This window comes from Anolis sagrei, chromosome 2 (assembly GCF_037176765.1).
Source record: "Anolis sagrei isolate rAnoSag1 chromosome 2, rAnoSag1.mat, whole genome shotgun sequence".
NCBI lineage: Eukaryota > Metazoa > Chordata > Lepidosauria > Squamata > Dactyloidae > Anolis > Anolis sagrei.
Window position 1 is genome coordinate 118630174 of NC_090022.1, and position 26900 is coordinate 118657073.

At 39.6% G+C, this 26900-nt stretch overlaps 1 protein-coding gene across 1 annotated transcript in view; it reads right to left on the reverse strand.

Annotated features, from left to right (window-relative positions):
* EVPL (envoplakin) overlaps positions 1-18406 on the reverse strand; it is a 48126-nt gene extending 29720 nt beyond the window's left edge. The window contains exons 1-4 of the mRNA XM_060764643.2: positions 18169-18406; positions 3062-3164; positions 1545-1699; positions 1242-1365 (exon numbers count right to left, since the gene is read on the reverse strand). Coding sequence (XP_060620626.2) covers positions 1242-1365; positions 1545-1699; positions 3062-3164; positions 18169-18242 — 456 coding nt within the window. The 5' untranslated portion in view covers positions 18243-18406. The remainder of the gene's footprint in view (positions 1-1241; positions 1366-1544; positions 1700-3061; positions 3165-18168) is intronic.
* Positions 18407-26900: the final 8494 nt, after the last annotated feature.

The window sequence follows — 26900 nt, forward strand, 5'->3', positions numbered from 1 at the left end:
ACATACTGGATGTGTTTCTCTTTTCCCTTCAAAGTGGGATAGCAAATCAACCCTGGGTTTTAATATGAAGAAGAGACCCAGTCCTCTAACTTGTTTGGGGGCAGAGCCCAGCACTTGGGATAACTCCTTTAACATTAACAGCAGATTCACTGTCCCATTGACATGGAAACCATTAGCTGCCACTTTCAAGGTGGGTGCTATGTCTTTTTCAAAAGAACTGCAGAGGTTTTATGGTAGAACCGAGGATGCTCTCATCCGCATAGTAAAGATCAGGCACTGAGGTCACGTCTATGTGCCTGAATGTCCAGTTTTTCACCAGAAACAGCCTTAGACACAAGTGAAAGTAAATAAAAAGGCTTTATTCAGCCAAAATAAAACTAATGCAAGAAAGTAAGTCCCAGTGGTAATGTGCTGTCTTCAAACAAAAGTCTTTGCATCAGACAGAAATTAGAGTCTTTGATAAACAAGCTTACAGGTCGCAGAAACAAACGTCGATAGCCAAGAGCCTTCAGCAAGGACTGACACTGGAACAGAGACACGGTGCTTGGAACAAGCACTCCCCCAAAGTAGGTCAGTTGCTGTCAGAGCTGGGCCCCTGACTTCATTGCTAATCTATAGTCCCATGCTCCCAGCATGACTGCCTCTAGGGCACGGTCTGATTGCTCAGCGTTTTCACTGCTAACCTAGCTGATCTCCTTCTGACTTCTTTCTCCCTACGTCGTTCCTGAAATGTGGGGATTTGTGATAGGTCTGCCACTTCTTCTTCTGCATCAAGGAATGAGTACATATTTTAGGATGACATGTGCTTGCTTGCCTACAGATCTAAAGCATGAAACAAATTAACCCTTGTGGCAAGAATCAAAAGCCAAAGCAAACAAAAATACACTGGATGAATTAGCCTCCATATATGAAATTTTCAAGCTCCTGTTCAAATTCTGTGCCATGAAAGCTCCTCATAAAGTCAGCAAAGCAGTCTCCTCTAAGGAAGAAAGCCCAACGAGCCATTCCCAGTTGGCTGTGATGAAATATGAAGAAAGCCCAACGAGCCATTCCCAGTTGGCTGTGATGAAATATGAGATGTTGCTGCCGTGGGCAGTGCAGAAGACAAAATTCAGAGGTGTGCACAAGGCATGTATAACCACAGCTACTGACGTCATAAAAATCATGGCTTTTAGTCATCTTTGTGTATACATACTGAGCATTGGAATCAAAGATAATTGTGTTCTATCAGTAACCTTTACCTGCTTTTGCTCAAGAATTTTTGGCCAGTCGACTTTGGACGCTGTTTCAGGAAGCGTAAACCTCTCGTACAGATCCCGATATTCAGTACACTGGCGTGTCACTCGCTCATGGAGTTGCTTGATGCTTTGCAGGAAAGAAGCAAGAAGGTTTCTTTGTTAGAAAATAAAGTTGTCCAAAGAAGACTTCCCCAGAAAAACTGAATGAAGTTGCCAAGATCAAGATCTCAAACTCATTGCAGGTATTAGGCAGTCACACAAAGGGGTCTCCCTATATTTAATGAAAGGCATGTTGGGAAAGCTCACTCTTTTTCAATTTCCAAGGCTTGTGGGTGCTTCAGACGCTTGGCTTTGTCCACATCTAGGAAAAGATCTTTCAGTAGGGTCTCTGCTTCTTTCAGACTTCTGGCATTCTCCTGCTGGAACTCAAAAGACTTGTTTTGCTGGGAGTTACCAGCATCCTGAAATGAGAAAAAGGCAGGGTGTGGCTGTCAATTATGCTTTGGCATGGCTATGTGATATTTGGTATCTGTATTATTTCCACAAACATTTTTAAACAGTATTTTAAAAATTATAACACATAATTTAATTTACAGAAATTACCACACTAAGAGTTGGAAGCTCCAAGGTGCTGGTCTTTTTTTTAAAGCCAAGCCTTATTTGTGACAGACAGACCTATAGGCTATCACTGAGAAAGGACAACAACAGAAGCAGATGTTCAAAGGCACTGGACTGGAGACCCAATCTGCCTGCCTTTGTTGTGATCAAACTATTCATTCCTTACATGTTCTGCATCATCAAAATCACCAATACCCCCAAACAATCCTCAACTGCTCCACAGCACTTTGTTTTTATGTTAACTTTGCGGTTTCAGACACAGGGCTTTGATGCTACAGAATCATAGTGCTATGAATCCCTTTGATTTATACGATCTGAAGAGAAACCAGAGGGGAGACGAGGATAGTTGATGCTTATATCTATGGCTAAGCTACATTGGTTTTAAGTTGATAAATTCCTATATATTTGTATTCTATTTTAATAGGACCAGATGTATGTTGTATGATGTGTTTGCACTGCCTGTTTTTAATAAGGCCAACTGGCTAATCAATAAAAATTGTTGTTGAATCCCTTTGAACTACCGTGGTTGCATCCTGGAGAATCCTTGGATTTGCAGTTTGGAGATCACATACACTACAGAATTATAGTGCCATCATTCAATTTTAATTACCATGGTTTCATTCTATGAAATCCTGGTCTTTATAGTTTGGTAAGGCATTGGAGCTCCCTGGCTGAGAAGTCTAAGGCTGGATCCGATCCCAGATTATCTGCTTTGTGCTGGATTATTGTGCCAGATAATAAGGCATAAGAAGATAATCTAGGATCAGATCCTGGGAGTGTAGGTCCAGCCAGAACCTCCCTAAATGGTAAATCCCAGGATTCCAGAGGATGGAAAACCATGACAATTAAAGTGGGATCATAACACTAGAATTGTGTAGTGTGAATGGGCCCCAAGACGGAAATGAGAGATTTGCTCTTTTTTCCACATAACAATGAATTGGCAACTAGATTAGGAGTGTTGTATCACACCTCACTAAGAACAATTGTTCCAAAAAGAAAATGTTTTTGACACAATTGAACTATTTTTGTAAGAAAGCCAACACTAAATTGAATTCTTGTGTACCTCTTGAACATTTGGTGTAAACATATTTGTATCTTCACACTGTAACTTTAAGGTTTTCTTTTTAATTGCCTTGTTTGGAGTGTCTCCTGGGGTTTCCTCTTCATTTTCAGGCTATCCTAATCTATCAGTTTCTCAAATGTACCTGCTTCAGTTTGCTCTGTGTTTCAAGAATGTTCTTTTCCACCTGGTCAGCACTTCTTTGCATTCGGGAAATGAGCACGGCCAAGTCATTGCTCCCCGAGGACCTAAAAGCAAGAAAACAGAGAGTGGGTGGATGAAAGTAAAAATGATTGTCTGGAGGCCAAGGCCAAATTAATTATTATTTTGCTAAGAACACTATAGAACTAAAACAAAGCCCATTAACCATTGCTTACTGCAAATCAATAACCACTGGGTTCAAAATACTGCAACACAATAATCAGACTGAAATATAGTTTTTGATCTCTGAGTTTTGAAGGAAGAAGGCATAAACTGGGCAAATTGTTTGGCATTACTCTAATTTTATTAGAAAGCATCAAGATCCCTTAACTTTTGATCACGTCAGATTAGATTGTGCATACTAAAATAACTTTGATCTTTGATGTCCCTTAATGTTGTACTTTGCATGTGTAATGTTTGTTGTACTTTGCATGTGTAATGTTTGGGAAATTGAAATAATCATGGTCTTCCAGTAGCAAACAAGATGGAGTTGCCACATATTATGGAGCAGAATGGCAGTGGTCAGCACTGCAGCAAACTCTGGCCTGACATGTGGAAGAACTGTGCTTTTTTGTCTTGCCCTAATGTTAAAGTTTTGAAAGCAAGGCCCCTTCTACACAGCTGTATAAAATTCACATTGAACTGGATTATATGGCAGTGTGGACTCAGATCATCAATTTCAAAGCAGATATTGTGGATTATGTGCCGTAATATTCTGGATTATACAGCTATGTGGAAGGTCCCTAAAATAACCCAGTTTAAATCAGATAATATGGATTTTCTGCTGTGATAACCTGGATTATCTGGCAGTGTAGAAGGGGCATAAGTTTATCAATGAAACATATAGGTTGAAAAAGAAAACACTATAACTCAGTTTGTCCTTTGTTTTGAAGTGATAATATATAGTACACAGTAAGTGAAAAATATTCTGCAAACCTTTCGGAGAGGAATTTTTTTTTTTTTACTGTACATATAGAGAGAACAGAGGCTGCAATAGAAGAGCACTGTCTCATTCTATGAGCATATGGCACTGGTTGTACAAAGGCTGCCAACGCAAATGCTTCCAATTGACTTTTTTTTGCATCCTTTGCACCAAAATTCCAAGATCATCCAGATTATTCCTGCCACTATGGTTGGATCTACACTGCCATATAATTTCGATGATCAAATCAGTTAATCCTCACTATCTGCTTTGACCTGGATTATATGAGTCCACATTGCTAGTTAATCCAGTTCAAAGCAAATAATCTGGATTTTATATGGCAGTGAAGAAGTTGTTGTTTATTTGTTCATTTGCTTCCAACGCTTTGTGACCTCATGGATCAGCCCACACCAGAGCTCCCTATTGGTCGTGGCCACCCCCAGCTCCTTCAGAGTCAAACCAGTCACTTCAAGGATACCATCCATCCATCTTGCCCTTGGTCAGCTCCTCTTCCGTTTTCCTTCCATTGTGAAGAAAGGGCCTTAATTTTTAAAAAAGATGAACAAATACACTGTGCCTGAGGTTTAAAGGGGCTGCACAACTGCCTGAGAATAAATTCAGCACATTAAATGGCTCCGTTGGAGCTCAAACTAAGATACAGGGTGCTCTCACTACCCCCCTGACACTGGAGTTCCAAGCCGTCCCTGTAACCTGTTCTATCGGTCCTTCTTTTCTTCCTATAGGAAATAAAACATATTAGTCTGAGGACAGCTCACAATCTCTTTAAGCAGCAGTGTTGCTATCTGAGGAAAAGCAGCAACAGTTACTATCTGCCTTCCTTGATCAAGATATTTTGGCACCCTATGCAGCAAAACCTGCATCCATCTTGAAGCCTGTCACCCGAGGGCCCTTCTACACTGCCATAAAAATTCCAGATTATCTGCTTTGAACTGGATTCCTGTTTATTTATGCTGTACTTTCTTTGAAAGTAGGTGTTATACTCCAGAAACTTCGTTTTTGTGGCTGCCACAAACTGTGTTGAATTGGTTGAGATTTTATGAGATGTTTGTTGAAAAACTATAGCAAAATGTGCCACAGGATGTCTCGCAAAAACAAAGTTTTTGCAGTTTAATAAACTTTTTCCATGTTTTTATGATGGAACCAATTAGGAAACGGCATTTATAACCCAGGAACAAAAATTGTGTTAAATGGTGTAATCAGTACATGGAAGTAATGATGTTACCTGTACTACAGACTGAGTGCCCTCTAGCCATAATTCTGAAATCCAAAATTCTCCAAAATCTGAAACTGTCCAAATGACTAGCTGAGATAGTGACACATTAGTTTCTGATGGCTCAATGTCTACAAACTTTATTTCAATTACAAAATTATTACAATATTGAATAAATTGTCCTCCAGCTATTTGTATAATATGTATAGTAAAAGTAAAGATTTCCTCTGACATTAAGTCTAGTCGTGTCTGACTCTGGGGGGTGGTGCTCATCTCCATTTCTAAGCCAAAGAGCCAACGTTGTCTGTAGACACCTCCAAGGTCATGTGGCTGGCATGACTGCATGGAGTGCTGTTACCTTCCCTCTTGATCTACTCGCATTTGCATGTTTTCAAACTGCTAGGTTGGCAGAAGCTGGGGATAACAGCGGGAGCTCACCCCACTTCCTGGATTTGAACCACCAACTTTTCAGTCAACAAGTCAGCAGCTCAGTGGTTCAACCCGCTGTGCTACCAGGAGGCCTAATATGTATATGAAACACAAGGGGAAGGAGGACCAGCGTGCAGGGAAAGAAAGGTGAGAGAAGCGACAAGCTTGAGACTGTAAATATATATCTACTCTCTCCCCCCCCCCTCTCTCTATATATAGTGTCCCTGAATGTAACACTCGTGATAAGTGAGGGAACACTATTGCTTTATAGCATAGTAATCATACTATATATTTTCCTGCTCATACAGGAAGATAGCCATGGTCTCCTGGTCCCACTGCGGATAATGCGATTTTATAGTTGTAATTGCAATGTTTTATATGTTTCAATGGTCTTAATCTTGTTTAATGTTTTAATTGAAATATATTTAATTCTATATTGGATGTATATTGTTTTTAAGGCATTGAATTATTGCCTATGCTTTAAGCCACCCTAAGTCCCCCTCGAGATCCGGATATAAATATTGCAAATAAATAAATATTTGGCCATGTTTCTATTTTATGTTAGCTACATGTTATCAAAGCATGTGAAGTAAAGTTGACAGCAATATGCTATACATTTTAATAGTAACATATTAAAATTTAAAACAATAATGTTCTATGTTCTGAATATAACTTTACCCCCCACTGTTAATCTTCCTTCCACTGCATTGGATGCTAGGCATGCTTGCTAAGATCTGCTCCCACTGCACAATAGGTGATAGTGAAACACAACAGTGAACTGAGCATGCAGCCTGAAGTGTGCTCCAGTATCTTCTTCAAAGGTCCTCTGCAAGAATGTGGTATGTGGTTGGCACACCTTCAGGGGCTCATTGACATATATCACAGTGTGGGAGGCCATTTCATTGGTGACCACTGCATAGCATTGCATATCAGTGGTCCACACTAGCAAGCACTTCATTTTGTTGCTTATCAACAAGCCAAAACTGTGAGGTGCTATTGGACAAGATTCTAAAAAAAATAAAATTAAAAAAAATAAAATAAATCCAAGCAAAGTACAATGCTTCACTGATGTGATTACACTGGATTGCTTCATGTGCTTTTCCACCTATACGGCAATTCTCTTTAGAGCAGCTGATGTCTCAATTCCTGGTTCTCAAGAATCTTTGGAGCCAAGGCAAACATGAGAGAGGTGGCCTGGGAAATTACTTGGGCCTTTTCAACACTTCCAAATTGAAACAACTCCCTAATAGCCAGACCTAGTAGAAACACTCTATACAGAGCTGATATGTGGATGGAGAAGTGCTCCAGTTGGACATGCAAGCACAATGGATAGTGATGACTTGCTTGTTGCTGCTAAGCTAGTCCAGTAACATGGGACTGGGAGACCTTGGCTATCTCCCTTTATGAGCAGGAATACTATCAAACCGATCACATGAGTAAGGATTTAAAAAAGAATGCCATGATATGGTAGGTTAACTGGAGAGGCATGTGTCAGCAGCCAATTGGCTGAGTGTGCCAGGAGCCAGAGTTCTGATTGGCTGCTGCCTCTGGCTAGCTGCTGAGACCAATGGTTCTAACTGTCATTTTGCTATTTTCTCACTTTGGACAGTGAAGAGATAGTGTTGGCTGCCAACCATCTTGAAGATTGCCAACTATCTTGAAGGAGAGTGTTAAGATCGTCTGGAGAGGCCCTGCTCTCAGTCCCACCATCTTCGCTGGTGGGGATGAGAGACAGGTCCTTTTCTGTGGTGGCCCCTCAGCTATGGAATTCCCTCCCAAATGAAATTAGATCTGCTCCCTCCCTCCTGACCTTTAGGAAGCTAGTGAAAACCTGGCTGTGCAACAAAGCTTTTGTGGAATGATGTCTGAGACCGGCAATCGACTAATGGTACTGATCACAATATATGGACTCAACATACGGACTGAGTTGGACATAATTTTATCCTGGCGAATGGCTTTTATGTAATTTTATGTAATTTATGTAATGTAATTGGTAACTTAATGTTGTGTATTATGTTTTAGATGTTTGAATCTTTGCTGTTAGCCGGTCTGAGTCCCTCTGCAGAGGTAGAGAAGATCGGGATATAAAAAGTTTGAAATAATAATAATAATAATAATAATAATTTTAAGGCATGAGGCTTATTTCAAAGACTACTTAAAAGGACTATTTTATGCCTCTGATCTCTGCCTGAATTCAAAGAGACTGATGTATATATTGTTAACCCTGTTTTGAACTTTTGAACTAAAGTAAAGATACTGTTACTTGTTACCCAACCCTGAGTGACATTTTATTATATTGCAGGATATATCTTGGTTTAAATACTGTAGTAAAGCTTCTGCTTATTCTCATTTACCAACCCTCACAACATGGAACAAGCCATTCCATGAGGGGTTTGGTGTAACAGCAAAGCAGTCACAGTGTGTAAAGTAGCCTACATTCAAAGAGCAGTTGAAGAACATCCAAATAGTTTATGAATATCTGAAGACTATTGATATCAAATCTGCAAAGGAGAACTTTGAGGAACAAACTGGTTCAGCTGGATGCAAAAACTAGTAAATACCCCAGCAACCTATGTGTGCAAGTATATGTAGACTAAACTGAAAATAGCATGCATTCATATTGGATCTGATTGTTGCTCAAGTGAACATACCTTCAAACTCATGCATTTGACTTATGTAGTGTGCAGAGAGGCCCTTAATGTTTGCAAGCCCAGACCAGAGTAAACTGGATCATTCCAGATTATCCAGTAAAAAAGAAAAGAAAAAGAGAGACAAGTATGATGGAATAGCCGAAAATGAACTCATGTCTTTATGTCTGAGAAACAGACATCAAAATGACAGACATGTCTCTAGAAACTGCACACTTTCAGCTGGCATTCAATTCAGACAAGCATTACAATCTGAAGACACACCCTGTCATTTTGACTAGCATAAATAATTGATGACAGAACTAATTAGAGTTCAAAAAATTAGTTGCCTCTCAGAGGTTCCTAAATGGCTCCACAGTGAGGCTGCTAGAATGCTGACGGATTATTCTCATTCAATCAAATTTATGATTTCTTATTCTATGTTGTGGTTTTCCAGAGCAGACTATTTTTTGGAATAAGATAAGATTGTGGGATTGAAAGAGCAGCAATCTAACAGAGAAGATGTGCAAGTCAATACACATAATTTGTAGTGCGGGGGAAATGGAGCTACATTTCCATCAAAATTGAAGGTTAGAACTATGAATGTAGAGTTCTTACTAATTTATTCTATCAAGTTAAGATGACTTCCTTCAGAGAGAGATTTCTGTTTCAAGAATATCACATTTTTATAAAATTGTGGAATGAGTCTTTGAGATTATGTCATCCAGTGGTTGTTAAGATTTTTTTTTATTTTAGTCACAGACTCCCTTGAAAATCTAATTAAAGCCATGGATTTGCTTCTCCCAAAATGTACATTTATTTATTTATTTAAAGCATTTATATTCTGCCCTTCTCATCCCGAAGGGGACTCAGGACAGAGCACAACATATATATGACAAACATTCAATGCTGGGCCATAAAATAAGCTATAAACATACATAAACACTAAAATCAATTGTTGGCACATTAAAATCAACTGCTTAAAACCGTCTCAAATCATCCATATCGAATCCGGTCGGCAAGGTAAAGTTTCCTATTGTTGCCTTATTGCACTGTCCCAAAGGTTTGGTTCCATAACTAAGTTTTTTGCCATCTTTCTGAAGGACAGGAGGGAGGGGGCTGATTTAATCTCGACTGGGAGGGAGTTCCATAGTCATAAAATGTACTTTCCAAAGTAACATGAAAGAAATAGAATAGAAAAGGCTCTCTTTGTTTGTGCAATCTGCAGGCTATTTGAAACCAATTGACTGGTCATAGGTCAGGAAACTTTAATATAATCAATTGCTCTTGCTCAATAAAGGATCTGTAAAGCAAGATCCAACAAGAACATACCCCAGAAAAGGCTCTCAGCCTCTGTTTAAACACCCGTGAAGCGGAGATCACAACAACGCAGTGGAGCCCATCACCTCTACCACTGAACAGCTCTTATAGCATGCCATGCTTTGTTTATAGTTTTCAGCAGCAGTGAAAACAAACATGCCTGCTCCTCCCTCTGTATGACAGCCCTTCAGAGCTTGAAAGAACATTGACACTGTCAAACAGCTAATACAGTGTTGCTGCAAAAAAGTATTCTCTTTTTTGCCTCCCAAAAATTCTGGAGAGAGTAATATCTGATGAAAGAAGGTAGAAGGACATGCAAGTAGACACAAGGTACTTTAGCAGCAGATTGGACTAGACTATGACCCAATCCCATAGTTCTATTATTTTGTGATATGGAGCCCCCGGTGGCAAAATGTGTTAAACCCTTGTACTGGCAGGACTGAAGACTGTCAGGTCATAGATTCGAATCTGGGGGGAGCGCAGATGAGCTCCCTCTGTTATCTCCAGCTCCCCATGCGGGGACATGAGAGGAGCCTCCCACAAGGATGGTAAAACATCAAAACATCTAGCGTCCCCTGGGCAATGTCCTTGTAGACGGCCAATTCTCTCATACCAGAAGTCTCTCAAGTCACTCCTGACACACACACACCATTTTTTTTGTGATTCCAGGTTTATAGTGAGGCTGTTTGCTTCCTACTCAGGCCAGAGGTCAATGGCTATAGCTCCCCTTTCTGAGTCAACAAGTTACCCCTTCTTGTTGAGTCCCTACTGGCTCCCCCTCCCTGGAATGAGGAGGAGCCGTAATCACAAAGACTTGAACGCACCCCAAATTCCAGCCAGTGCTTCCTGCCAAACGAGAAGGAACATTAGTCATTGCTACCACGTTGCCTCCCAGACATGTTGAGACAGCCCTACAAAGGTATTTGCTCTTTTGAGTTCTCTTTCTTCACCTCAGCAAATTGACCTAGCAAAAGGAAAATCACGATACTGACAGACTTGTTCATACTTTACATTTTATGGTAGAGTATAGGTGGCAAGAAACCACAGAGTACCATTACTCACTCTGTTATGTTGACCCACCCTTTCAGTAAAAATAACCAACCCAAGAACTAACTGCCATCTAGAGGTGAAGAACTTATGGCCTATGGAAACATCCTTAATGAATGCCCCCATATAACCCGGTGGTGGTTCCTCCTGGCTACATTTGGATGGACACAGAGAATTGCATACTTCCTTGAAGGTGCTCAGAGCCAACAGGTTTACCACTAGAACACACTGGTGGTAAAGCTAATCTTTGCTTTTAGTGTTCTGCCTTCATACTCAAAGAACTGTGTCAAATTTCTCACTGCAAAGGATGCTATTGAGGCCAAACAGAAAATAGTGCCCCTGTTCGCATAAGTCCAAGTGTTGCTTTCCACACCAGCCAAATTATTCAAGACAATCCTATAAGTACCTCCTTCAACACTAAGAATACAACACTAACACATTAAATAATGATCAATCTATTGACCTTTCATGGCATGCAGATTTTGCCACCAGACAGCTGCCTTACTCTACCTAATGGTCGGACCGGCCCTTCCTGGGCCACTGTGGAATATTTAATTTCTATGGATAGCTCCCAGTCACAGCTGGTGCTGCAAGCAAATTCTTACTAGAAGAGACCCACCATACATGAAATGGCTCTCCTTTAAAATCTCTCCTTTAAAATCTCTCCTTTAAAATCTCTTATCAGCCCCAGAGCTCTTTTCTTTTCCATTTGAGATTACACCACAAAATATGTTCCCGTACATATAATCCCCAGTGGTGTAGTTGTTAACTTCTTATTATATAGATAGCTCCATCCAGAGCAAAAATATATTTTTGCCTTCCTCTATATAACTGTTTTCTTCTGTTCACTTGACAATTCGGTTGGAATTACCACATAATGGGGTCACCCTTGCGGCCGTCTTCTAGCTTATTTTCTTTCCAGAACATATCTGCTATAAAGGAACAGGTGAAATAGCTCTCCAATATCTTTTGACTGGCAGCTCTACATGCTCTCTGGTGGCACACTCAGGTTCCTTCTTCTCCTATTTTTGTTTATGTTACTTCTAGTCTCCAAGGAATAGAATAAAAAGTCATCTAGATGAGTTCAGGGATAGTAATTTAATGTTGGCCAACAAAATAAGAATGAAAGAAGAGCCCTGAATAGATTACAACAAGGTCCTATCTTATTTACCAAGGTGGCTAATGAAATGAAATTCCAAAACATGCACTGGAGTGTGGTGGAGGCTCCTTCTTTGGAGGCTTTTAAACAGGCTGGATGGCTATCTGTCGGGGGTGCTTTGAATGTGATTTTCCTGCTTCTTGGCAGGAGATTGGGCTGGATAGCCCACTAGGGTATTTTCTATGATTCTATGAACACTGAAACCCATTCTCTTCACCTGAAACCTCCTCATGTATATGGATAGCCTCCAAAGCAGAACATGGTCATCATTTAGGAGAACATAGTGATAGAGTCAATTCCTCAGATATGTGTTACAAGTAAGCCCCTTTTTACCTTTTCCCATGAATCTATTCAAACTCAATCTTTGAGTGACCTACCATTCTAGTATGACAAGTGGAGGTATGATAACTTCCCTCCATGCCATTAATAATTATGTCAGCTTCTGTCATGTTCCTTCTTTAATTGTTTCCCAAGCTAAAGATGGTTAACTTTTCCCAATGGAGAAGACGCTCCAACCATGTGGTCATTTTGGTTGCTCTCTCTCTCCCCCCCCCCCCAAACTTTACTAGTTATATGATGTCTTTGTTTGAGATATGGCAACCATTACTCTGTGTAGTGTTCCAAATGGGGCCACACCATGGACTGATATAAAAGTATTACAATCGCCATTTCATTTTCAGCCATTTCCCTAACAATCTCTTGAATGGGACAATTCTCTAATCACCATTACATATTGTATTGACATTTTCATTCAGATCTCTATCATGTCTCCTGAACGTCATTTCTGGTTAGTCACTGTCAGTTCAGAGCCATAATTGCATGAGTAAAATGGGCCTTATTTTGAACACATTAAGCAGTGCCAGTATTATTAAGGATCTTCAGGAGACCCAACCTCTTGCACTCCTCCATGCTAAGAATTGTACCATTACTGCTACCTACTCCTTCTTGCTCCTTAGCTAAACACTGATCCACAACAGCTCATGTTTTCTTATTTCATGTGTGTTAAGTAGAGATATAATTCTTTGCTAATTTCAGTATTGAAAGAGGCAACAAGTAAGTTTAGCAATTTTCTTCATGATATGAGAAAGTCCTGAAAAACTGTACAGTTTGGGATTTATTTTGCACAAAATTCGCATGTAGTATTTTGGCAGAAAAAGCTATTTTCTGTGCAGATAATCCTGTTTTCTCTGCATAAATATCATGTGCAAATTTTTCAGAGTAATGAATTGTGAAATTTCTCATCATTTCAGGGTTTCCTGAAATGTCAGGGTTTCCTGATACTTGAAAAAAAGTGTTTTTCTGCCATTATTTTTTGGACAAATATTTGTTTAATTCCAAGCACTACATTTATTCAGGAATCTTTGGTGAAGGATTTGTCAAAACAACTTCTGATGGGACTGAATCGTCATGTATAGATGATGTCTACCTACATCTCAGATTTAAAAGCATGTTTGCTCACTTGAAAAAAAATCCCAAAGTTGGTGATGTAGGGCACCGAATTCCAAATACATTCTCATTCTTCCTCGACACGTTTAATCATGACTTCTAGCAAATTTTCTGCATTTGGTCAGTTATCACTACAGATGCCATATGCCAGTATTACAGACTGTTTGCAACATCAAAATTCCATGGAAATGTAACATTCACCATTATAATTTAATACCCATCTAGCATATAAATATAATTATTCAGACACTATATAATTTTTGTACACAAGGAACTCATCTCCAAAATGGCTCAGTTGTTCCGATTTCTTCCACAGTAAAGATTACAAAAATAATTCATTTGGCATATGTGCAGTTCTTTATCTTCTTGAACAACTATTGTTTCAGACACATCCATGGCTATTTTCCTATTTTTTAATATTGTCTGAACCAGTCATAATGGACAAAAGAGTAAGGAAAATCAGGGTATATTTACAGTAAGCTCATTCATATGTTATGGCTACCACCATGTGAATATATGAGAAGCTAACTAACTCTAGAAATGGTTGAAGACCACCATCACCTGCCTTCCACCATGCATATCAGATTGGAACAGAAACCAGCATTTTAGGGATATTACAGGGGATTTTTAAATGAAGTTTGAATTTGCTAATAACCTCCCACTCCAACTCTATGCACCTCTTAACTTCTTCTCATGCAACAACTTACCCATTTTCTAGTAGAGACTATTCAAGTTGGGTAAATATCACCCTGGCCATTTGGAATTTATGAGGAAGTAGTTAAGCCGGGAAATCCTCTGGACTGGTTTTTATATTTCTCTGTAGAAGAAACTATATAGGTGTTGTGATAGTCTTTTCTCTGAGGTGAACATGTTAAATTTCCTGAACTCTGAGTCTATAGCAATCCAAGAACATGCATCATTTACTTGCTCATGGAGCAAACATGACAGCAGTCCAGATGTAATTGCCAAATAGATACAGAAAAGACGCTTTCTAAGAGGTTGGTTTCTTGGTTTTGTTGTTGTTTCATTTTTGTCTTTTTGCATTAGGGAAAGATCACCAAACATCACAACGACCCATCATCAGATCGTTTGTACAAATCCATCATTGTCCCTGCATCCAAATCTGTATTTATTCTCATCTCTTTCTTAGAGCATAACAAAAAAACCTCCTCCAAACACCTCTATGCCAGCTACTCATGCAATCATTTTTGTATTTAGATGGTGATAATGCTTGTTTACAATGTCCAATAGGGTAATTTTATACAAAAATTGCACAGTGTCTGAATAATAACTGTATTTCTCTGCTCAATCCTGTTTGGAAGCCATCAACAAGCGCCACAAGATAAACATGGAAACAACTTTGCAGGACAAAGTTGCACGATTTGTGTCTCCTCAATGAGAGGCATAAAGATCTAAATTCTTGAAATTTTAATTAAAGAATTGTAGCATAGCATGGAAATTCAACTATATCCTTTCTCAAACTGGGGAACCTTGAAAGCAGCGGCAGGTTCCCTGTCTGCTCTAGGTCACTGCTTGAAGTTTTCAAGAGTTACTTCATGTGCTGAAATTATTTTGAAGGTGAGGGGAAGATGGGAAACTCTTTTAAAATTTGGACTGAAATGGATTAAGCCACCAGACACCTCTAATGAACAGGTTATTTTAATTAAGACTGGAGGTACTAAGTAACATAAATATGCTAGAGTTAATTACTCTAATGAGAGAGCTTTGAATAATTTGCTTGGCTGACTGACCTGACTTTTAAGACAGTTTTTCTGTCTTTGAAATGCAGGCCGAGTAACCCTTATACAAAATGCTTGGAACTAAAAATGTTTGGATTTTGGGATTGTTCGGATTTTGCAATACCTTATTTGCATATATGTACACAATGACCTATCTTAGAGATGGACTCAAGTCTAAACACTTGTTTAGGTATCTTTCATAGCCACCTCATACATATAGCCTGAAGGAAACTTTATATGATATTTTAAAATAATGTTGTGCATGAAACTAAGCTTGTGTACATTGAATCATCAGATAGTAAAAGTATAGATAACTCAGCCACCTGTGTTGATTTTGGAGTGTGTCAGATTTTGGATTTCAATATAAGAGATGCTAAATCTGTACTAATTTTCAGTTGGGGCAAAAAAGGTAATTTAAAATAAACTCAATGGAAAAAAACCCCCGAAGGAACAGACAGTAATTCCAGAACATATTAATTACACTGATGTGAAAACTCTAGCCAACAGCAATATATAAAACGGTGATATCACTTTGTTTACAACAACTCAAGTTTATATTGATACTTCACATTTCCTAAGTGCTGCTTGTTAGCATAAGTCAGCAGTGGGGAATGTGTGATAGCTGCAACAATACAAGGTATTGGACTGCAAGTTCTGTCAGCCAATGGTCTGGGTGATGGGAGTACTAGTTCAGCAATACCTAGAAGGCCACCACTTTTGCCTCCCTCATGGAACAACATAATGGAACTAAAGAGTATCAGAAGGAACTCCTAAAAAGAAGGATAAGCTTATTGGGGCTGTTGCTACAGATGCTTTAAAAAAGCACTGGTTCTTAGAAACAGCCATATAGCATGACAGAACTATCAAATGGCTCTGACTTTGAAGATTTCAAGCATACTTACTAAAAGATAACAGTGCAACCCTAAACATATTCAGAAACAAGTCCCACTGCATGGATGCTTGAGGTAATTCCTATACAAAAAATAAAGCAATTGGCACACAAGCTTTAGCTACTTCAACTACTTGACCTTGGACAGAAATACTTTTGCAACATGGGCTTCCAGCATCAAAAGGTGGGTTTGTAGGTATTCCAAGACTGCCAATCTGGGTGTATAGGGGGAGACAGGCTTCTGTAACAACTTCCATCAACAATTTCTCCAACTTATCCTAGGAGATAGTCTATTGCTGACTGGGGGTGATGGGAGTTGTAGATGGCTGGGGAAAGGTATTCAGTTGACTTTGAGAGGAGAAATTGACTGTCATCAGTTTATGCTTATAAAACAGTAACAACAACAACAGCAACAGCAACAGCAACAGCAACAGCAACAACAACAACAACAACAACAACACATTAATAATAAAGCATTGGCAAAAAGTAAAAAAAGGATAAAAGCAAATCAGCGATTGACATAAAAATACATTATCTTTGGTCCATAGGGACAGCTGCAATGTATGACTCCTTTAACCAAAATGATTATACACCGTTGCTAATGCATTATTTACATTTCTATTCCACCTTTCTCCATTGAGTTTAGCATGGCTTTTCTCTTCTCCAGTTCAACTTCACTACCACTTTGTGGGAAGGATCTATTTCAAAGATAATGGCTGACTCTGCATTACCCAATATAGGCATCAAGAGGGGCCTTGAACCTTGTTGTCCTAAATCTCAGACCAACATCTAAGCTACCAAAGCACACTGGAATTCACCTGATTCACTGGTCTCTTCTGCTTTTAGTCAATTGTTTACTAGCATGAGCATTGCCAGAGACACAAATGACATGTGTTGCATCCATCTCAAATGCATTCCGCTCTTCTCAAAACAAGTTAAATGTGACAGCCACATTTGCTCTAGCAGAACTGGCAACCACTGGCCAGAATACATAATGCAAAAGAAACCTCTTGGTAAAGGAACTTTCTTTACCTGCCCCATGCAATTCAGAATTATGCATTTTTGGTATAAGCCAAGACTGGAAAGTATAAAATATGGAGACAGGGCACCAAATATGTGCTTTCTGCTTGATTGTATATGTCTATCTCGCATATCCTCTTCATTACTGACCTTTCAGTAAATGTACACTCTGTCTTTTCAAGCACTTTTTCTATGAAACTCTTTAAAATAATGAAATATCAAGTGTGAGTGAGTGCATCTTCACCGTGATTAAGAGACGCAGCAAAAGCCACACACAGACTCAATTTTTCTACCATGTGGGGAAAGAAATCACAATGATGGATGACCCTTTCAGAATAACACCTTCTTTTAGGGATTACAGTTGCTACCAAAGGCAAATGCATCACAAGTTTTACACCACTGCTAAAAAGAGGAGACCACAAGAGATTAATTTGTGCTAGGAACAGTATCCATTGTGATCCTTAAGTTACGCTTCCAGATCAAGCCATAAATTCAACTGATCCAAACAAGTAGGGATTCCGATCCTCACCAACTTTCCTGGTCTTTCCACTTTTGCAAAGATACTCAGTGTCAGATGTAGAGCAGAATGGAACTGAATTGTTGTTGCAAGGACAGCTCCAGAGGTCAAACACTAACACATAACTCCCTTCTGCTTCTGAACATGTGCTTTACTTTGCAATCCTGTATTGGTCTACTGAGAAGGAAGATCAATTATGTTAATTGGGATCAAAGTGGAAAAGTGATCAGGCCTAAATATCCCAAAAGTACCAGATCCTGTCCAATCTTGGAAGCTAAACATGGTCAATCATGGTTAGTACTTGAATGGTAGACTTCTAATGAATACCAGGTACTGTAGGTTATATTTCAGAGGAAGGAACAGAGAAAACCAGCTCTGAGTAATCCTTACTAAAGAAATCCCCATGAAATTAACAATAAGTCAATAGGAAACCTGAATGTATATACACATACACGCTCAATTGGAAAAGTGAGTTTTGGAATGTAACTTTCATAAAAGGCCATACCGGTTTTGAGATTTTACAGAGTTGCGGTCCAGAAAGTTACATTTCCAAGCTGTATTACTTAGTCTTCATTTCAAAATTTTCTAGCCAACTGGAGATCAACTTCTCCTTCCATGCATATCATTCCACATAAAGATGGTGGTCTCCTGATGGCCCATCTCCAGCTCTGCAAAAAGCAAAGACTTCAGAAGTCAGCAACTTACTTGACTTGCTTGGTCGGGGACCCTCTGTTTGGGGAGCTTCTGCTTGGTGAGCCTTTGCCCACCCCTTTGAACATCTTGGAAGTGTCTGAAGCTCCTCTCTCTTGCTGTCCAGAAGGCTTTTGATGAATGGGATGGCTAGGTTCTGGCTGCCTCTGGTTGCTGCGATCTGCTAAGATGGAATAACAGGAGAAGGTCTGCAGATTGTTAAAAGCAGAATCTGGGTGACTCCTCCCCAAGCTGCAAGTGATCAAGAGCAGAGATGGAATCTTGCCCTTAAAAAATGACTAGAAAAACCAGTTTATGACTGAATGAGAAAAGCCTAGAGGAAGAGTGGAGGACCCCACCCTGGACTGGTACTAAGAAGAATGTGCTTCTGTGCAAGCCAAGACATTCCCAGCTAGATTCACACAGGTTTTCGCCAGCCATTTCCCACGAACCCACAGAAACTCACTTCCAAGCTGGAAAGGAAGTACATTAATGTGCAGAGTGCAGTTTTGCTCCTTCTTACTAGTGCTTCTACATTGCATCTGTCCCAGCTGCAGATTAACTTTCTACGTTGACATACCTTTGTAAGTGAATTTTCTTAAGCTGCTATTTCTTCACACTGAAAAAAAATGACCAGATTTTTTTCTTCCAGTGTGAAGGAATAGCTGCTTAGGAAAATAAAATATCAAGAACCAACACCTCAAATACAGAACAGTGAAAAGAGACATAAAGCAAAGCCAGTGGATTGTCAATTGTGCTCGTTACGTATAGAGAATAAATACAAAGCCCAAGTGAAATCTTTGGGTGACTGTGGGCTGGCTGGGGAATCCCTTTTGCAATGGGTTGAGCAGGAAAGAGGGAGATTCGATGAAGAGGGACTTCTCCCACTCATCCCCCTACCTCCTGAACTCCTTAACTTTCTGTGGGCAATGGAGCCTTGGTATATATTGCGGTTTGATTTCAGAACCTCGTGGAGATACCAAAACGTATGGACTTATTTCTCATTACATATAATTTGTAGTAAAAATGTGTCCCTTATATAAACAAGGAACAATAAAGCTTGCTTTTTGGATTTTTCTAGCACTCCCAATCTGTGAATGGTTGAATCTGTGGATACAGAATCCATGGAAACAGAGGGCTATCTATCTATCTATCTATCTATCTATCTATCTATCTATCTATCTATCTATCTATCTATGGATTCAACAACACGTAAGTAGCAGCAGTGTTGTTCTGCTGCTATAAAAATATTAAAGAGTGTTGTAGTATTTGAAAGAGAAGACTAACACATATTATTGGACGTAAGCTTTTGTGTGATGCAGAACACAAAAACGTATGCCAAACACATTGGCTACTCTCACAAGATTCGTTGTTGTTTTTGTTTCAACGACAGTTTGATGTTTGGCATGACAGTGGCAATTTGAGGAAAACAAGAGTTGAGCACAACTATCCTGAATTTCCCTCCGTATTTAGATTTAACACCATTAAAAATAAAGATACTGTTTCCCAATTATAATATGCTTTCAACTGGTAGCTAGCAGATTCAAATCCCTAGGTAGCTCTGAAGTTCAGGGACATAAGACATTATTTCTCAGCCTAATCTATATCACAGGGTTGGTGTGAGGATAAAAAAATAGGGAAGGACAACCATATCCACTTTTTTGAAGTGTATGGAGGAAACACGGGGGTTGGAAAAGGTGGCCCTTGTTGTATCTTTCGACTCTATGAAATCCCATAAACAAGTATGGTCAATGAAATGGGTTGACCAGCATTATGTCTCTATTTTATCCTGGAAAAAATGTTCTACAAAGCCCTTTCCACTATTGTTTTGATTCTACGGTTGCCACATTATAAAGAATACAAATGTCAAACAGATTAGTAAATTGTGTAGAAAGCTGTGTTCTTTCCCTCCAAATAAGTTCAGAGAAGTTTGCAGGCTTCCTTCACTTTTCTGAGAGAATTATAATGTGTGGATTATACTTTCTCTCCGTATTTAGATTATAAATGATTCTGGATGCCTTACTATGTGGGTTCATAAATCCTTGCAGATGTTGCTGGATTGTAGTTCCCACCATTCCTCATCAGTGGATCTGTCAGCAAGGACTGATGGGATCTGCATTCTAACAACATGTTGCCATTCTTCTGTTTTTAACACACCAGAACAGTGAGAACAAGAGAACACAGTTGACCATATTTTCTTTCTTCTTTATCTATAACCAGAACAATAATGGCGCAATATAGATATTGTTACAGAGGCTCAGGAAGCTGCTTAACTTTCCTCTCAAACCCCACCTAGATGCACTTGACACACTATGGTGTGCAGCTCTTGCTTTCTGCTTATTTAAAATTTCTCTCTACACAGAAAGTAAGCAAATCTCACTGAGGATACTTTACTTCCTCCTTCCACTTGGATTAAGTCAAGATTGGCACCAGAGTTCTCCTAAGGACCTTCCAGCTTTGTTGGCCAAATGAGTCTGCCATGAGTTGTGCAGGGAAAATGCAGCTAATCTCAAAGCTAAACTCAAACATGCCAAGCATCTGAGTTGAAAGGAGTGTGGGTTGCCAAAAACACAAATAAATTAAATGAAGGTGTGGCTTCTCATTGAAGGGCAAAATAAATGTGGAGCTCAAATGGTTTCTCTTTATAAAGCCACTGAAACAGGCTGAGGAAAAGGGTGCATTTGGATGCTGCACTGCCAAACCCAGCTGAAACTAGCCAGTGTGTGTGTGCGTGTGCATGAATGGACTATCCTAGCACAGAAACTTACTGCTTTACATGAAGGCAATTAAGAGAATTTTGGGGGGGGGGGGGCATTTAGAAGGGACAAATGTGGGAAAGGGAAGAAAGATGCCAAAGGAAACCTTTGTCCACTTGAGTTATCAGGCTGAAATGTTTCCAAGTGTTTGTATGTGTGTGTGCACCAGAGAGGGGGGGGGGGATCTAAGTACATGTACCTAATGCTTTAGTGATATAACTCTACAGAGTGTTCCTTTAAAACTGAAAACAATAGATGATGTGGAAAGCAAGAGAAGAGCAATAGGGCAGGGGTAAAAACATCCTGAAAACCAGGAGGGAACACATCCATCAAATATTCATGATCTTTTAGGTAGGAACAAAATACTTTACTGTGGGAGAAAGGGGAGATAGATTGAAATCTACCCTTACAAACCACAGCATCTTAAAATGTGTTTGGCAAAATACTGTTCAGGTTTTTTAAAGCAGAAACTACAGAAAGAAACACTGCCACTCTCCAATCCATTCTTCTTGTCTGCAAGAGTCCTCCTTTAGTTACTCCTGGTCAGATCCAAACAAGTATATTTACTATTTTGATATGTTATTACCTGATTGCTCCATGTTTGATGTCTTGAATTTGAATTGTGGTGCTAGAAGGAAAAGACATGATTAAATGAGAATGCAGTCTGTAGCATTAAGCCTCTTTTGGTGAAGCACATAAGCAATGGTTTGTTGCTCCCTGGTTGTGGCCATAGCTTTTCATGAGATGATGAATTCATCCTCCATCTCTTCTCAGTATTGATGGAACTATCCAGGGTACCAACCCAATTTTGCAATCAGGGTTCAGCACCTTGGCTAGCTCCATTGTAGTTTGGACAGGCTTGGTTACCTCATTGACTTGGAGGTCACTGTGAGCGATAAATATTCATGATGGAAATGGCCCTTTGATTGCAAAACCTTTCCATACATAGATGGAAGATGAGACAGAGAAATATTTTAAATAAGGTGATGGATTAAAAAAAAATTGGTTGCCTAGTTTGTGTTGGGTCTATTAGTTAGGAGAGCAAACCTTTCTCCAGTATGTCATGGTCCACAACCAACTTGCCTTTGTAGAATTTTCTAAAAGCAGAGAAGAAAGTACAAGGGAGTAAAGACAGTGTCCATCATATTTCACATCCTCAGATATTTTTCACTTAATTAAAGTCAATTAGAATCAATAAATTGTTGTAGGATAAAAGGTCCTTCCCTTCTTAACAACACCATCCACATCAAAGTGCTTTTTTAAAAAAGAAGCTGATTACCCCTGGAGTTGTGGTCTCTGAACTTCAACATAATATGGCTTTTGGACCTCTCCTTCCTCCAGCACAATCACCTTTCTAAAGGTGGCTAACAAATGCTTTCAGAAAAGGGTGTGCAGGCTAGGAGACAGGTGTGAGGCAACTCTTTCATTCTCTTCTTCAGTGCATACTGGGACTCAGAAGGGGCACCTTCTTCCTAGCATGCTATGCAGAGATGATTGCCAACAGGAAGACAGGTAACTTAAGATGGTGTTAGAGCAACTGGTCTAACTGGCTCACCTGCAATGTCAGTAACTTTCTCTGCACACGAGACAGAAACCGTTGTAGATGGTACTGGTTTAGCAGGACCTGAGCTAAAATAAATCAGGGTGTTGTCAAGAAGCCCTCCAGGGCACCATCAGAGCCCAAGTGCAAAATGTTGTTCTGAAACAGAAGCCTTGAAGAATTCCAAAGCTATGGCAACTCCTGACTTGTTTTCTTTCATCTCAGGAAGGGATGAAGGATGACTGGTCATTCAGATGCCTGGAACATTTTATGGGGACCTTTTGTAATGGCTGGTTGACATGGAAACGGCTCATGAGAAATTAATCCAATGAAACCCCCTTGGTTCCAGTAAATCTATAAATGAAGATGCCCAATATGTTATAAACAAGCCTATGGTGAGTGAGCAGCAAAGAACCACAATCAAAGCCATTGCAAGTGTTTGTAAAAGTGGTTCAGAATTATTTTGTTTTGCCATCAAGAATTGGGATCATATCTGCTTTATCTTCTAGGAGATATTTTTACATTCAAATAAGACATCACAGGAAATGGCAGATCTATTGGAAGCTGCTGGGTGATTCTGTATTGCAAGATTGCAATGAAGTATTACTAATGCATACATTCCAGCTGTCAGAGTAGAAGGCAGCATAGCAAAGATAGATATTTTCAGTAGTAAAAAAGGACCATGTACCTAGAGTCAAGGACATCTTCATAGATATCACATTGTGATATGCAAAGAAGGAGCCCAGTAAAAAAAAAATCCCCAAACTGCAATCAAGAAAAGCAATCAGCACCACAACCTAGTAAAACCAGTACATAATGACTCCATATCTGCAGGGGATTTGTTCCTGGACTTCTTATGACATGCAAAACTATGGATAATAGCAAATCCTATTGAAATGAAGGTCTTCCAGGCCAAGAAAACTATAGGGTTGCACTGGAGGTCCAAGAAAATGCTTAGGGTGGCCACATATGATTTAAATGGCAGGTCCTGGTCTAAGAGATGCAAGGGTTGTAATGTACAAACATTACCAGAAGAACAAACAACCTAGACAAAAAATGCTAATTCTGATTGCAAAGGAAGGTCTGGAGTAATGGGATTCTTAAACACAAGAGCTATTTTAAGCATAAAATTGAAAAAATAGTATATGAATAATTTGAGGCCCTAGCAATGCACCCTCAGATCCAGGCTCCAATACGCCTTCTCTGACGCAGGTTTTTAAAAATAGTCACAGTTCTTACCCGGGAATCTGTGGCATAGCGCCACCTACCTAATCAACTTGTTATGCATAAATTGTGCACCCCGAGGTCCTTCGTGCAACTATTAGCACCCCATTAAAAATAACACATTATAAAAGAGTGGGAAGACACATTTGAATTTGTGCTATGGAGTGCTTTGAGTATCGAATAAACTGCAATTCCTATTTGGCAGCCTAGATTGACAAGCTGCATATACAGCAACTATCTACATCCTTCAACACCTGTTTATATCACTCTTCATTGACATATATTTTCAACATACATTACGATAAGTTTTATGTATTTCTATGTATTTTTCATATTTGTAGCTAATTGTGAAGTGGTGCAAGCACTGTACTACAACCCTGGAGAACAGGGTTCAAAAAACCATGGCCATGAAAACCAGCATGGGGACCTTGGGCAAGTCACACCCTCTTAGTCTTAGAAATCCCAGGGATAGGTTTGCCTTAGGGTCATCATAAGTCAAAAATGAAGGCACACAACTGCGACCTACACAATTGTTTTATGAAAGGGAATTGGTTGCAAGCCTTCCAAGTCATTTCTGTCTTATGGTGAACTTAAAGCAAACCTATCACAGGTTTTGGGTAGAGGAGGTTTCCTATTTTTCATTTTAAACATTCTTTTAAAGTCGGTCCTTCCCATTAGGCCAGACCCTCTTTAAAATATGGCCCTCATGGCCAAGCTGAAATGTTGGCCAAGCTGAAATGCTGCCTGCAGCCCCATGAAAAAATGCCCATCTCAAAATCCAGAAAGTATATATTAGGTGCTTGCAGATTGTGCAACAACCTGGCTTCATTCACAGAAGTTTACAAAGGTCTGGATAGCATTGATTTGTAGCCTTTGTAACTTGTTCAACAGCTTCTTCTGTTATTTTGCTTACCGGAAAAAAATGTTAAGGCAAAAAAAAAAAAAATGAATAGCTGTGTTGTGCCTTTTGAATGTTGGCAGTGGAATGTCTCTGTCTGGCAGGCACAAGCATATGCTTCCACTGGAGCAACTACATGGAAGCCACTGAGAAGCAATTTCCTGCATCAACAGAGTTTAGCTCCCACAGGCTTATATTCGTAGCCTTCATGTGACCCTTTTATGTTGGGTGAGATGACTGATTGAAAAAGCAAAAAAAAAAAAAAAGTGATATACCATTTCATCATTTAGTCACATATTATTTAGTCCAGCATCGCCCCAGTAACAAATAAGGAGGGTGACTAAAATTATCGAGGGTCTGGAGAACAAGCCCTATGAGGAGCAGCTTAAAGTGCTGGGCATGTTTAGCCTGAAGAAGAGAAGACTGAGAGGAGACATGATAGCCATGTATAAATATGTGAGAGGAAGTCATAGGGAAGAGGGAGCAAGGTTGTTTTCTGCTGCTCTGGAGACTAGGACGCAATGGGAAAATGGCTTCAAACTACAAGAAAGTAGATTCCACCTGAACATGAGGAAGAACTTCCTGACTGTGAGAGCTTCTTCAGCAGTGTAACTCTCTGCCCTGGAGTGTGGTGGAGACTCCTTCTTTGGAGGCTTTTAAGAAGGACTGTCGTAGGTGCATCTTTCGGGGGTGCTTTGAATGCGATTTTCCTGCTTCTTGGCAGGGGGTTTGACTGGATGGGGCCACGAGGTCTCTTCCAACTCTATGATTCTATGATTTGATGATTCTATGAATACAAATGTCAAACAGATTAGTAAATCGTAGCTATTTGTGAAGGCGCGCTATGGCTTGATAACACATGTTGTTCATTTCAACAGCAGTAAGAATAATTACAAGCAAGAATGAAAATGCTGGCAAAAGAAAGCACTGAGCAAGATGGGAATTTCCTGGTTCTGAAAAATTCTGAGCAATAGCTTCAAAAACATATTGTAAGATCTGGAAATTATGGCACTTCAAAGGTATTCCGTTTTAGTGAGAGAAGTCGATGGATCTTATACAGAAACACCTGTGTGTAAGACTAGCTGACTCACTGTGTTGGGTCTAAGAACATATCTCCACAAACTACAGAATTTAGAACAATCTGCAGCTTTGGCCTATGTAGAGAATTCTGTCAGTTCCAAGATTGGACCAGCCATAATTGTTTGCACTGCTAACTTGTGTTTCCTGGGCTCAAGCAGCTTTAAATGTGGGATTGCACTTACTGTCCCCTCCTTTTCTCTGTGTCGCAGTGATCTCTTGGTGGATCATGGGTCTTGCTAGACAGTCATCACCTGCAGTGACATTGGATGGGATGACAGGGTGATTGAGGAAGGGAGAGTTATTCTATCTCCCATCTCCTCCCACCTTTCCCTTTGCTCCATCACTCTAGTCAATGTCACTGCAAGTGACGGTGAACCATCAAGTCCCATGCCACATCTGGACAGTGCTACAACATGGATAATGGAAAGGGAGTGGAAGGGTGATAGTCCACCAGTACCAAACTGCAGTGTGTGGGACTTCCTCCCACTCTGTAGCAGCTTGTGTGTGTGACTGGGCTGATCCAGCGTGGCATATGCCATGCTGGATCAGTCCCAGAATAATGGGTTTGGTGTAGGTCTGCCCAATGAAAAATACACAGCATAATCATATTAGGCTGGCACTGTTAAAGACCAGAAAATAACTATTTTGTAAGGAAAAGAGCTCCATAGTGCTTCAGACTGAGAGATCCAACAGTCACCAATCAAGGTTTCTTTTATATTGTTGAAAGAACACATATTGCTTTGAGATGAGAGACTAGGAACTTGAAGACCATGATTTAAGATTTGGGTGGTGTGGTTATCCTTAATATGAAAAACTTAAGGCACATACTGAATGGGTTAAACATTGGAGATAGTTGTTTTATGATAACCTTTCATACTTAGAAGAAGTCAGCTGAGAGTTTAATTAGAGTTATGTAAAGATGGTGACAATGTAATTTTAAAAAGTATACAAATGCCTATTGAAACTAGAGAAAGAAGATAAACCTGTAAAAGAGTACATGATGATGTGGTCTAAAGATATCAATTACTTTGTACAGTAATTTTCAAACAAAATATGTATAAGATGATGCAGAGATAATATCTAACTCCAAATAAGTTGTCAAAAACATCATTTTTTTTACATAAATGCTTGTTGTTTATTTGTTCAGTAGCTTCTGACTCTTTGTGACCTCATGGACCAGCCCATGCCAAAGCTCCCTGTTGGCCGTCACCACCCCCAGTTCCTCCAAAGTCATTTCAAGGATACCATC